Source organism: Maniola jurtina, chromosome 5 (assembly GCF_905333055.1).
Source record: "Maniola jurtina chromosome 5, ilManJurt1.1, whole genome shotgun sequence".
NCBI classification, from domain to species: Eukaryota; Metazoa; Arthropoda; class Insecta; order Lepidoptera; family Nymphalidae; genus Maniola; species Maniola jurtina.
In genome coordinates, this window is record NC_060033.1 from 10,527,697 (window position 1) to 10,540,021 (window position 12,325).

At 36.6% G+C, this 12,325-nt stretch overlaps 2 protein-coding genes across 4 annotated transcripts in view; one reads left to right on the top strand and one right to left on the bottom strand.

The window, feature by feature from the left end:
• The window catches only part of LOC123865235 (dipeptidyl aminopeptidase-like protein 6), a 122,870-nt gene extending 112,833 nt beyond the window's left edge, over window positions 1–10,037 (top strand). For both annotated transcript variants that reach the window (XM_045906164.1, XM_045906165.1), the window contains exons 14-19: window positions 1,161–1,303; window positions 2,743–2,934; window positions 3,317–3,480; window positions 3,740–3,951; window positions 4,454–4,629; window positions 5,146–10,037. In XM_045906164.1, coding sequence (XP_045762120.1) covers window positions 1,161–1,303; window positions 2,743–2,934; window positions 3,317–3,480; window positions 3,740–3,951; window positions 4,454–4,597 — 855 coding nt within the window. In that variant the 3' untranslated portion in view covers window positions 4,598–4,629; window positions 5,146–10,037. The remainder of the gene's footprint in view (window positions 1–1,160; window positions 1,304–2,742; window positions 2,935–3,316; window positions 3,481–3,739; window positions 3,952–4,453; window positions 4,630–5,145) is intronic.
• Window positions 2,717–12,325, bottom strand: part of LOC123865236 — a 33,534-nt gene continuing 23,925 nt past the window's right edge. The window contains exon 22 of one of the 2 annotated variants that reach the window (XM_045906167.1): window positions 2,717–2,731. The gene's annotated coding sequence lies outside the window, so the exon portion shown is untranslated. Of the gene's footprint in view, window positions 2,732–5,947; window positions 5,959–12,325 lie in introns of those variants that run through there. The other variant, XM_045906166.1, reaches the window with a different exon arrangement.

The following is a 12,325-nucleotide window of genomic DNA, read 5'->3' on the forward strand; positions in this document are numbered from 1 at the left end:
AGACCGGTATACATAAAGGTTTAGAGTAGGAGTTAATCATTGAAGTACGAAGTTTCATAACTTTGCTGTAAAGTTTGAATAATCTATAGGCTCTATAAAGGAAGGACAAGCGATTGGCAGGATAAATTATCCTTATTATCAACGGATAACTTGCCCAAGTGTAACAAGCCCCGTCAATGCTTTGATCTTATTCCTAACAATTAACATTACTAAATTATAATAATTATATTACGTATACGAAATATTTGAACTAGATTTTTTTAAGTGCTGACTCCATAGCAATTTTTTTTAATGATGATATGAGTACAATCGGTACCTTCGGATTAGAACGCTCTTTCCAACTGACTCTGAACTCTTTACAAGGTCAGCCTTGCATATTGAGATTCTAGGTCGAGTATGTGGGAAAGAGCTATTATAAAATAAACCTAGGACTATAAATACAGTTGTTGTGAATTCAGAGCGTGATCGACGCACATTGTTATTGCGGATTTGTTTCCCTTTGTGCAGTTTAACTGGCGAATCCATTGTAACAGTGAGACGACAGATTGACGAGTTATAGCTCAACTATTGATATTGCTCTCTCTGTTGCTGTTACATTTAAATCCCTTTTTGTTGTTTATTGAGTAGATACATACTTTTACAAATAGGCCCTGCTATTTTACCATAGCACATACCTACCTACTATTATAAATTTCAACCCCTTCATGAATACACATTCCTACGTTCAATTTCGTCTCATACACGCACATTTCGGCTTGAAGACCGATGCGCTGAAGGTGGATGGACGAACTAAAGAAATTCAATTAGATACGCAACCGAAATTAACTGATGAGATTTTTCCGTGAATGCATGGCACATATTCGTCGAGGTGCCTGTTCAGTTTTTAATAGCCCGTCATATTGATCGCAAATGTTGTTGTTACATTTAAATAGCCCTTAACATTTTAAAACAATTTTTAATGTTTTATTGAGTAAAATTTTTTTTTGCGGGATGAGTAGGCGACATCTTAGGGAATTGATTTCGTGATTTTAATCAAAATGGTACAATTACACTACAATCGTCAGGTTTTTGCGCCTCCTAAATATTTTGTAATGTGCAATTGCACCGTTTTGTTTGCCAGGTCCTCAATTAGAATTTATGTTTAAAACTCCTTTGTGCAGGAGAAGCTGTCTGTAATAGCTCTTCCGACACCGCGTACATTCTCCGTGCAGCTGTCCAGTGGCAACACTGCAAGGGTGCGGCTTTTACTACCCCCGGGCTTGAGAGAAGATGAAGTCACCAAGTATCCACTAGTCATGAAAGTGTTAGTACTACACCTTTACGTCTTCTTTTTTTTTTCTCTCGTCTGGTTTTACAAAGATTAGCCAATGTCAAGTTTGTAGTTATTTGTAACAAGTTAGGTAAACTATACAAGTATGGACCCCATCTGTGCCGGCGCTCGCCGACACATGCACACGGCACCCCCTTAGAGCGCTTTCCAGTCAGTTTTAACAAAAAAAAAAAACACTCCAAAAAGGCAGAGCACGCCCGCCAGCTAACACCAACACAGACAAAGTCCACCTTTACGTCTTTACATTATTTTCGTGAATTCATAAGTCATTTTTTTTTTTTTCAAAAACTGACTTAAAATGGCACAACATAGCATGTTGGATATTGGAGTCTACCTAGAGATCATCTAATCTTACTGAAATAAAGAATTTTTACTCTGATACTTCGTATCTACTTGTCACTTGAGTGTTAAAGTCTGGTTTGAAAAAATATTGAATAGCTTATTAAATAAATATTAATAATAAAAATGTATTGGCGCAATGCCCATTAATGACCATTGGACGGGCAGCGTACATATTTTGTAAATATTTTTTTTGTGATAAGTTTTTATATAAATACCTATATATAATTTCTTTTTACATAGAGGAAAAAAAAGCTTTATAAGTGTAAAACTGTATTCCTCATTGCTAAGGGTCGTGACCCTTTTCCATTTATCACATAATGGTAGGAGTTTACTTGGGATAACGTAAGTCCCCATACCTTTCCGGATTCCATAAAATATACATATAAATAAGGTACATAAATACTTAAGTAAGCGTTCACATCTGGATGGAGCTTAGGGATAAAAGAAGAGACTACGGCTGTCTCATCAAGCAGCCGACAGCAATTTGTGGGAGCCTCCTCCGGTTTTAGAAAGCGTTTCTTTTATTTATTCACTAGCCAATTTCACTGGCAAGCCTATAAGACGACAATTTACTCAACAAAGGATCGAGAGCTTTTAGAGTTCTATTCGGTAGGAACAACGACGCTTTTCCAACATTTCTTGATTTATAGGGAATTTGAACGGGACTTTAAAACACATAAAAAGCATAATCTAACTTACTTAATTGTTTTTAGTCTCGGACTAGGTAAAGGCTGTGTTATGTAGGTTCAGTTATTTCGTGATGGTGAAATAATTAGACCATGCCAGAGGATTACCTTACAGCGAGAAACACAAAATGATTTTGACTCGACAGCCTTAGATAGTACCTACTTAGTCATGTATTTGACAAGCATGGATTTGACTCGCTCCAGCAATGCGTGGGGCTGCAATTGCTTGTATAGTATGGAATATTATTGTAAATGGATCAATTGAAAAGAGCAACCGCCGAGTTTCTTGGTGGTTGCGAGTCTCGGCAGAAACGGCATTTCAAACCAGTGGTAAATTATTTAGACTTCTTATCTTCTGATTTTCTATTCTATTCTATCACACAGCCATGGAGCACCAGGAACTCAGCTAGTAACAGAGCAATGGGCCCTGGACTGGGGCTCGCTAGCAGCCGGTGCGGGGGCCATACTAGCGTCCGTGGACGCGCGAGGCGCGGGCGGGCGCGGGCTGGCGGCGCATCACACGTTGCACAGAAGACTGGGCACTGTCGAGTTAGCTGATCAGTTGGAAGTTGCTGAGTAAGTTGTATTTTTTATTCAATGGCAATTCCACGCTTGATATAGTGCTCACAAAACAAGTAGGTAGTCCAATCTGACCACGAGACATTTTTAGCCTAATCTGTGCGCAAAGCGCCATGGTCCAACTTCAAATTGGACCACTTGCTTTGCGCGTACTACAGCTATTCTGTAGTCTTTTTTTTCTATAAAGCGGCTCACTGCAACAAGTAGTTTTTGAGTTATTGCCTAAAACATAAGTTTCTAAAAAAATGCTACTTAAGACCAAGGCTTTATGGAGGAATTATATCCACCAGGGGGCCTACTGCCGTAGGATGACAGCTTCACACAAATTACAAAAATTGCGACTGTAGTAATGTGCAGCTTGTCCGTGATTGACCGGCAGGTACCTCCGCGACTCTCTGCACTTCATCGATTCACGCAGGGTGGCAGTATGGGGCCGAGGCCACGGCGGCTTCTTGGCCGCCCTAGCACTGGCCAGCACCAACCCGCCCAGTGTCTTCCACTGCGGTATCTCCATCACGCCTATCGTGCGTTGGCGGTATTACGGTGAGCAATTTAGCTTCTTGCTAACTTTGACTCAGCATCAGATAAAAATAACACTAGATATCGGTGTAGATTGGAGAATATATCTGCACATCAGATTTAGGGTCTGGATATAGATATAGGTAAAATTATTTTATTGGATAATTTTAGATCATTTCAATTGCAAAATAAAAAGTTTTTAGGGAATTATAATTGTAAAAGAACAAAATCTATTTCTCTCTCTTATCTCTTAGCTTAAGGATATTGTATTTTTTACAATCAGCATCAGCATACGCAGAGCGGTACATGGGCTTCCCCAACGCGACGGGCAACTACCGCGGGTACGCAGACGCCGACGTCACCAAGCAAGTGGCGGCGCTGCACGACAAGATGCTGCTGCTGGTGCACGGCACGGCCGATGACAACGTGCACTTACAGCAGACCATGGCGCTGGCGAGAGCCCTGTCAGACCAGGGCAGCACGTTTAGACTTCAAGTAGGTATAGTAAGGCACACATACATATTATACACACACACGCGCGCGCGCGTTTTCTGCACGTTCAACGATCGTGCTGACAGTCTTGAAATTATCTGCTACGGAGCGAATCCGTGAGTATAAATTTTGTTTTTTCTATCTATGGAGATATATAACTACCTAGATATTTTATGATGCGATATTTGGAACTAGATCATCACACTTAAATTGAGTATTGGAAACCATACCTACCTACATGCCACATGTAGGCCGGGCGGTTTCAATTCGCTTATCGGTAGCTTATCGGCTTTAGTAGGTCCTACCTACATCCTATCTATCCTTTACGCATTCCTATCCTATTTCTTTTACTTCTCTTCTTTGTTAGTCCTTAGGTATTTATCCATTAGGCCTCCTCACATGCACACCATTTTTTTCTGTATTGGGTGAGCCTCCTCAATTTTTTCCGCAAGCTTGGTGATGTCAATTCTATTTACTCTAACATAATTTAATTACACCTGCACAGATATACCCCGACGAAGCCCACGGCCTGGAAGGTGTCCGCCGCCACCTGTACCGCACGATGTCGTCGTTCCTGGACGACTGCTTCAGGAAGCAGGTGCCGCCCGAGACGAAGGCCGGCTTGCGCAACGGCGGCAACCTCGACTGAGACTCGTGGAGGGATGAGGAGTTGTACTCTTGGTAAGGATTTTAAACTTCGATCATTAAGTATTATACACTAGTGACCCGCCCCGGTTTCGCACGGGACATTTTAAACAATTATCATCGTCATTCAAAACACACTTTTTTACGTAATATAGAGTCCCATACATAATCTAATTGAAAACGTTTCCGCTTCATAAGTTATTTATATTACAAGCAAAAGAAATCATCATCATCATCATCATCACGATCCACCCATCGCCCGGCTCGCTATTGAGCAGTCTCTTCTCAGAACGAGAAGGTTTTGGTCATAGTCTACCACGCTGGCCAAGTGCGAATTGGTATACTTCAAACTTCTTTAAGAATATTCTATAGAACTCCCAGCCATGCAGCAGTGATAGCCTAGTGGTTAAAACGGCGGCCTCCTTGTCGGAGGTCCAGAGTTCAAACTCTGGCATGCACCTCAACTTTTCTGAGTTATATGTATTTTAAGACTCTTCCCTAATGTCTAATAACTATTTCAATCAGAAAATAAAATTTATTTCCTCTTTTCAGGTAATTGCAGAGAAGTAGACGCAAAAAAAAAATACGACAAAATCTGTAGTACAATTTTTTCCATATCCCATTCAATAATTTACTGCCAAATGGACTGTTACAAACACATCAGTTAAGTATGTGATACATAGGTATAAAGAATAAGGATTTTATGCGATTGTGAGAGAGCATGAAGAAGACAGCAAAAAACTTTTTTCGAACGACGCTTTTTCTTTAAATTTGACGAATAAGTACCTACGTATTCGTTACTGATAAGGAAACGGTATTCCTATTTCATTTACAATTAATTATATTATAATCACTCGACATCATATTTTTTATTGTAATGAATACCTACTGGTTTTTTTAATATTAATTATATTTTTGTAAGTATACTTATTTGCTTATTCAAATATTTCAAAGACAGTAATTTTTTTGTTATTAACATCTGTTTTATCAAACACCATATTATTAGGTTCGATAAATGTAGCTTTCAATTTAATTTTATCGTAGGTACATTGAAACGATACAAATTAAGGAGAGTGCCCAAAAACCCACCGTCGATTAAAATTATTTAATTAAGATATACAATCATTAATAGGAGGTCGGAAGCAGACAAAAAAAATGCATATTAGTTTCAAGTTTTGAAATGCAAACCATATAAGAAACAAGCAAATTTGACAAAACTCCTCATCTTTCTCCTTGTCTCATGTCTTCGTGAACTTATTGCAAAAGTATCAAGTTTAATTTTTAATTTAAATTACTAAACAGTGTAGCTAATTCTGTTGTACACAATCTCTTAAACTAAAATGACAGATCTTGCTATTGCTATTCCTTTCATTACGGTCTCTACGGAAAAGGATATCACTAGATTTAACTCTGTTTTAGGTCCTTTAATTTAAAGATTTTGCACAACAGAAGAGTCTTTCAACTTTAAAAAAAAAACTGTTATTTAAGTTGAAATGTATAGAATTTAGCAATGTTATTGCATGGTGCATGTAAAATATTCGCTATATTCAATAAATAATTCATTTGAAGAAATTTCCATAAAACTCATTTAATATACCTAATAATTACTTTGCAAAATTCCGCAAAAGACTGTTGTAACTAAGTAGAAAATTGCAAAGTACTTACCTATTATGGAGTTCTTCAAATTTCTACTCGCCACATCTATCACACAAACATTGATTTAGTGATTAATAAAGGAATTGATCGTAGCCCTTTAGTCAATGAGTTTTGTGATCTTAGCTTAAGTTGTTAAAGTAGATAGTTTGGAGTAAATTTAAATTGTATACATACAAAATAACATAGTGATGCCCTATTCACGGCCTAAGCTGAGGCTTAGGGTGTACATTTGCGGAAGATCTTTGGGATTTCACAGAATAAGGTGGACCTTATTATAAACGGGGGACCACGTCTTTGCAAACAAGGACGTCACGTAGGTTGTTTGATGTATTGTTACGAGTATGTGCATTCCTATTATATCAATTTAATGATTCTGCCTCTTGTTGTGAGTTCTGAGATTGGATAAGACCTCAAGCCTCTACCTCCAATAGGTGTGATATCCCTACATGCGTAAACGTATGCGGAAGAGAGCCTTCAATATATAATTTTAAAAGTTCATATCTCCGTAACTCATGACACTGTAATCTGCGGCAATCGTTCCTCAGTTATTATTATTTAACCCATACAAGAAGTACCTAATAAGGAATGATTTGTGATCACTAAAACTAGTTGAGAAAAAAAGAGTTGCCTTCTATTTTCTAGAAGATATCCATCAAGCTTCGGTTGTGAACTTACCTACTCGTAGCTCTGTAAATTATGACAACCAAGATATTATTATTATTATTATAAAAATATTATTATTATTTTTGTTTTTAAGTGGAATTAAATTAATAATAAAATAATTTTAAATAACTTTCACTCCACACTCGAAGCAAAAAAAACGCAGTTTAAAAAATGAACTATTATTTTGGAGGTGGTAAAGTGTAATTTCTAAATGACAAATAATTGTACAGACGTATTTTATAATATTTTAGATAATGTAGAAAAAGTAACGCCTTCATAAGTACTTGTAAGTATCTATCTTACATTAAACAAGAGTTGAGTGGAATTAGAAATCACTCTTCTGAATCTTCGTCTGCTTGGGAGCTGGGAACATACTTTTCATATAAGCATTTGAAATCTCAACCAAATAAAAAGGTAGTAGACTGTCCAGTACTTTTGAAAATTTTATGTAAGTAGTTCAAAAGCGTAATAATTAAAAAAAGGTATTTAAAACTGCTCACGATGTTGATTTTAGCATTCAATTGGAGTTTTCATCAGTGAAGGTTTTAATGAAAGCGTAGTTAGACTGTGAGATAAATTGACAAAAATGCTAATTTTGATTAATAGTTTACCTCTCAAGGTCCATGCTCTCAATTTACAACTTCAAAGAGAGAAATTGGTCACTAGAATAATAACTATTGTAAGATACAAATTTTGTACATACGTATTATATTTATCTATATAAAACCGTTAAAACTTGCTCATTCTCGTATTTTAAAGTTTTGCATGTTTCTAGTCACATCATTTAAACATTATTTAACTAAGTATTTATAGCATAATAATTAAACTTAGTAAAGACCAATAGATTTAAAATATTTAAATTCATGATAAAATTTTAAAATGATTCGATTTGAATCTCTAGCAACTCATTTAGTGCTTTAATAATCCTAGTCACGTTCGAATCGTGAGTTTTAAGGCGAAAATAACTTAAATAGCAATAAATAATAGTGAAAGTAATCTTTTATTACATAGATAACCATTTTTCTTCTGTAGGCACCATTGTTTAAAGTAATAAAACTTTTATAAATTGCTCTTCAAAACGTAGTATGATTCCATAATTAAAGTGCAACCTTTTTATTCATAACACCAGTTTATACCTACAATAAGAAATATTTTAAATAAATTGCCAATTTTATTTTTACTGTAATTTTTTATTCTTTTAAGTCGAAAATAATCCATAAACGCCAAATAGACCAGGCAAGTAAGACCTACAATCAATTTACCTGTGCAATCCAAAAACCTATATAAGAACTTACCAAAATATAAGATGTAAAATTGAATAAATTAAAATAAATAACAATATAGGTTATATTACATTGTCTTGTTGAATACCCTAACTAACACCAGATATTTTATTATGTGCTTTGTATAAGTCCGCAGAATCGCGGAAAACTACAAAGCAAAAATGACTACGGCGTCGCTACGACGTAGGCGCGTTTGTATGACGTTTAAGGATTAGCTACTTTAAATATATGAATTATACCTGTCGATATATTTAAGAGGATGCAAAGTGAGAAAGACCTAAGTGCCAAAGCGTCTATGTTTCCGTAATGTTTCTTATAGTGATTTAGATTAAGTAACAAAATAAAATATAACGAATCGATTCTCATGGTTACATTAGATTTTTGCGCTTATTTAGTGCGTAGGTAGTTACGTTACGAAAACTAAGTGCTTTAGGACCAGCGGACTAAGTGGAAGTGGCCATATTATGTTGGATTTAAAATTCATTATTAAATTGTAACTCCTTTGAATGAATATAAAAATAAGATAAATAGGTATGATGAGCACCTTAAATTGAGTGAAGTTGTTTCATAAAAATTAATACTTCTTAATGATTATTTTTTTATAAATATATAACAATCCGGCTTTACTCGCGTGTTTTAGTCGACGTAAACGGGAGCTGAGTCCCTATAAAAAACGACCCTGGATGGGTTCGAAACTTGTCGGACTTACGTCGACTAAACACGTGAGTAAAGCCGAATTCTTATATATTTATAATGGAAATCTCTCACAAAACGAGTTTAAACCCTAAAATAATATTTTTTTTATCAGAAATATAAATTCAGCAGTTGATTTAGGAATCGTATAATATTTAACTAATTTATCTAATCATTAAAATATTTATACCTACATAATTTTTCACGCACAATTTTCACAGTGGAAATGCTGTTTAAAATTGAATAGATACCTTCTTACTAACAAAATATTTTGATCTGTACATTAAAAAGACATTCTAGTTCAGTGAAATAGGTGATATTTTTTTTTTGATCGCCTATCCTCTAGTTTAACGCTATAATAACTACTTATTTCTAAATAATTGTACTATATTATACTCATTTGTTATATTGTTTTATTATGAAAAATTCACTGTTATAAAATATTCTTCAGATTTAACGCGTAAAGGTAACTTCCCCAAAAAATATTCAGGGCCAGCTTAGGTCAGCTTTATTGGCGGTACGAGACTTCATTTTGATTCTCCATAAATGTATTTATTTAAAAATAAATATTTAAAAAATATGTTTATGAGATGGGAAGAAGAAAATAGTGTTAAATATAACTAAAGCGATTCACAATAAAGCGCCGGCCACACGGGCCGCGTATGCGTCGCGTAAGCGTTGACGTAGCGCGTACCATTGCGTTGTAATGTATGGAACTGTATGAGAATTGAAACATGGCATACCGCTTACGTGGCGTGAACGGTCGCGTAGACGTAATGCGTGCAGTTATGTCTACGGATTCACGCGCGTCACAAGCAAGTGCCACGTGTACGTGCGCGCGTGTGAATCAGCTATTACAATCATAATTGAAGAGTGCGTGCGAAACAAGAGCAAAATTTCAATATTGGCCAAGAGGATGAATTTTTCAGTCCGTTTTGGTCGTTTCGGTGCTTTCTCAAATCATAGTTCAAGGCACTCGCAATTTGATAAAGCGAGCATGAAGTTTTGAATATGAACCTACCTATGCAAAACATAAAAAGTTTTAATATAGCAGTAGATCGTTTAGCGCCTGCTCAAATTAACCATTATAAGCAATCTTTGATCTATACCTAATCTTTCGATAAGTTACTTACCAACATTGTTATTTGTCAACAAAGACCATAGGTATTAAGTACAATTTGTGACAAATTACATCGTTGCTAATAATTAGTTTTATATTATCGACAGATAGGATTGATTAATTTATTTATTAATTTCGGTTGTAAGTCACCTGTGCGCGTTAAATCTAAACTCTTATATCTAAGCGCTGTTGCCTGTTATTACTGTAAATTTTATTTATTGTTATCGTTATGTATTGTGCATACGTCACTTCATTACTAGTTTTAAATATTGTATTGTGAGATTCAATAAACACCTAATAAATAAACGGAATATTTTATTTCACCTTAGTCAAAGATATTACAAAACTCCAGATAGACAAAGCTCATAAGTCATACCCTAAGTGCCCAAAGCGCTAAGGTACCTATAATATAGTACGCGACAGGTTGAATGGCAATCAGAGTATGCGGCGGGCGGACGCCACGCACACCCGCACGTCAACCGCGCTCATCCGCAGCGGGTTAGCACGAGAGCTGTGCGGGGCGTCTCCACCCTTGTTGCCATTTCAACTTTTCGTATACTATAGGTATTTTAAAACCTGAAGATGCTTATGTAGATGTGACACATACGCGTAGCGCCACAGGTGCTTCCAAAAATGGCGACTCGTTACAACTTTGACCCTAGCTAGTTTTTCCTAATCGCTTCCCTTCAACGACTTTTGTAGTAAAACAAAGAGGGATATGTGGTCTAGTTGTGACAGCGCAAAGGTATCAATTCATTGCAGCTGTTGTTAAGCAACGTTGACCCAAGTCGATAACTAGATGGGTCACCTTTGGGCTTATGTACTTTGGAGGTCCAAATTTGGCATTCTTGTTTCCCCCGTGCCTCGGAAAACACGTTAAGCCATCGCCTCGATCCCAATTATGATTACTAACATGATAATAAATGTAAAACCTCAGTCGAAATCTCATTCTTTGAGTCGTATGCAAAAGGAACCCACCGCATTACTATCCTAAGAAAACTCCTACCATCATGTAATTAATTGAAAGGGGTAAGGGTTCAGCAATGAGGATACGACGCAGAGAGATTTTTAATTTATTCAAGGAAACCTTACGTAGGTAGGTAGGTACAAGAGTTTCGTCAATCCATCTGGCCGACTGTCTGTTTGACAGCAACATGTAAAGGATATTTTAGTTTTTACGAAGCTGTCTCTATTTTATCGAATATTTGGTTTCATCTGGTTAAATTCACATACAAAGTTCAAGGTCATACAAATATACCTAACACTCCAGAATACCTCCAGCCAGACAGATACGGATTATTTTGGTCAGCCGGGAAAATATTTTTGGGTCGGTGTTGCTAACAAAATAGTATCTTGTGAGCGATTCTTTCTAATAATTTAGCTACCAGTCTGTATTCGTCTATCAGTCGGCATATATCTCTATTTTTAACCCCCGACCCAAAAAGAGGGGTGTTATAAGTTTGACGTGTGTATCTGTGTATCTGTGTGTCTGTGTATCTGTGTATCTGTTTATCTGTGTATCTGTGTATCTGTCTGTGGCCTCGTAGCGCCTAAATGAATGGACCGATTTTAATTTAGTTTTTTTTGTTTGAAAGGTGACTTGATCGAGAGTGTTCTTAGCTATAATCCAAAAAAATTGGTTCAGCCGTTTGGAAGTTATCAGCTCTTTTCTGGTTTTCTTATTACTTTTATCCCAGGGCCACCAGAGGTTACGTATTTTCTGACAAAGGAAATATGTAAGATTGAGTAGTGTTAGTAAGTACTAAGAACGCATGCCTAGCCTACCTGCTAGCTTGCTTAGACGGCTAATTTTCAGGTATTTTCAGGTTCCCGCTTCGTAGTCGCTTTGTCGCGCAGGTTTGGATGATGCATTAGGCGCACCTTCTTTTATTTTATCTGCTTGAACTCAGCTTATTTACTTTGACAAAATACGTTTAAAATTCATCATCATCAGGATCAACCCATCGCCGGCTCACTACTGAGCACAAGTCTCCTCTCAGAATGAGAAACTACCACATTGGCCAATCACGTATTGGCAGACCTCACGCACCTTTGAGGGAGCATTATGGCCAACTCTCAAGCATGCAGGTTTCCTGACGGTGTTTTCCTTCACCACTTCGTTGTCTGTCTGTGTGTCCGTCTGTCGCATCTTTCAAGAGAATCAAAACTTATAAATTGGGTTCTAAAGGCAGGTAGCAATATGTTATAGCCCTAGCACTCTACTCCTGTGGCCCAAGTAAAGAGAAAAATCCGACAACTGAATTGTCATTACATAAAAAAAAACTTGCACAGAACTCTTCATGTGTGAGGTAGACTC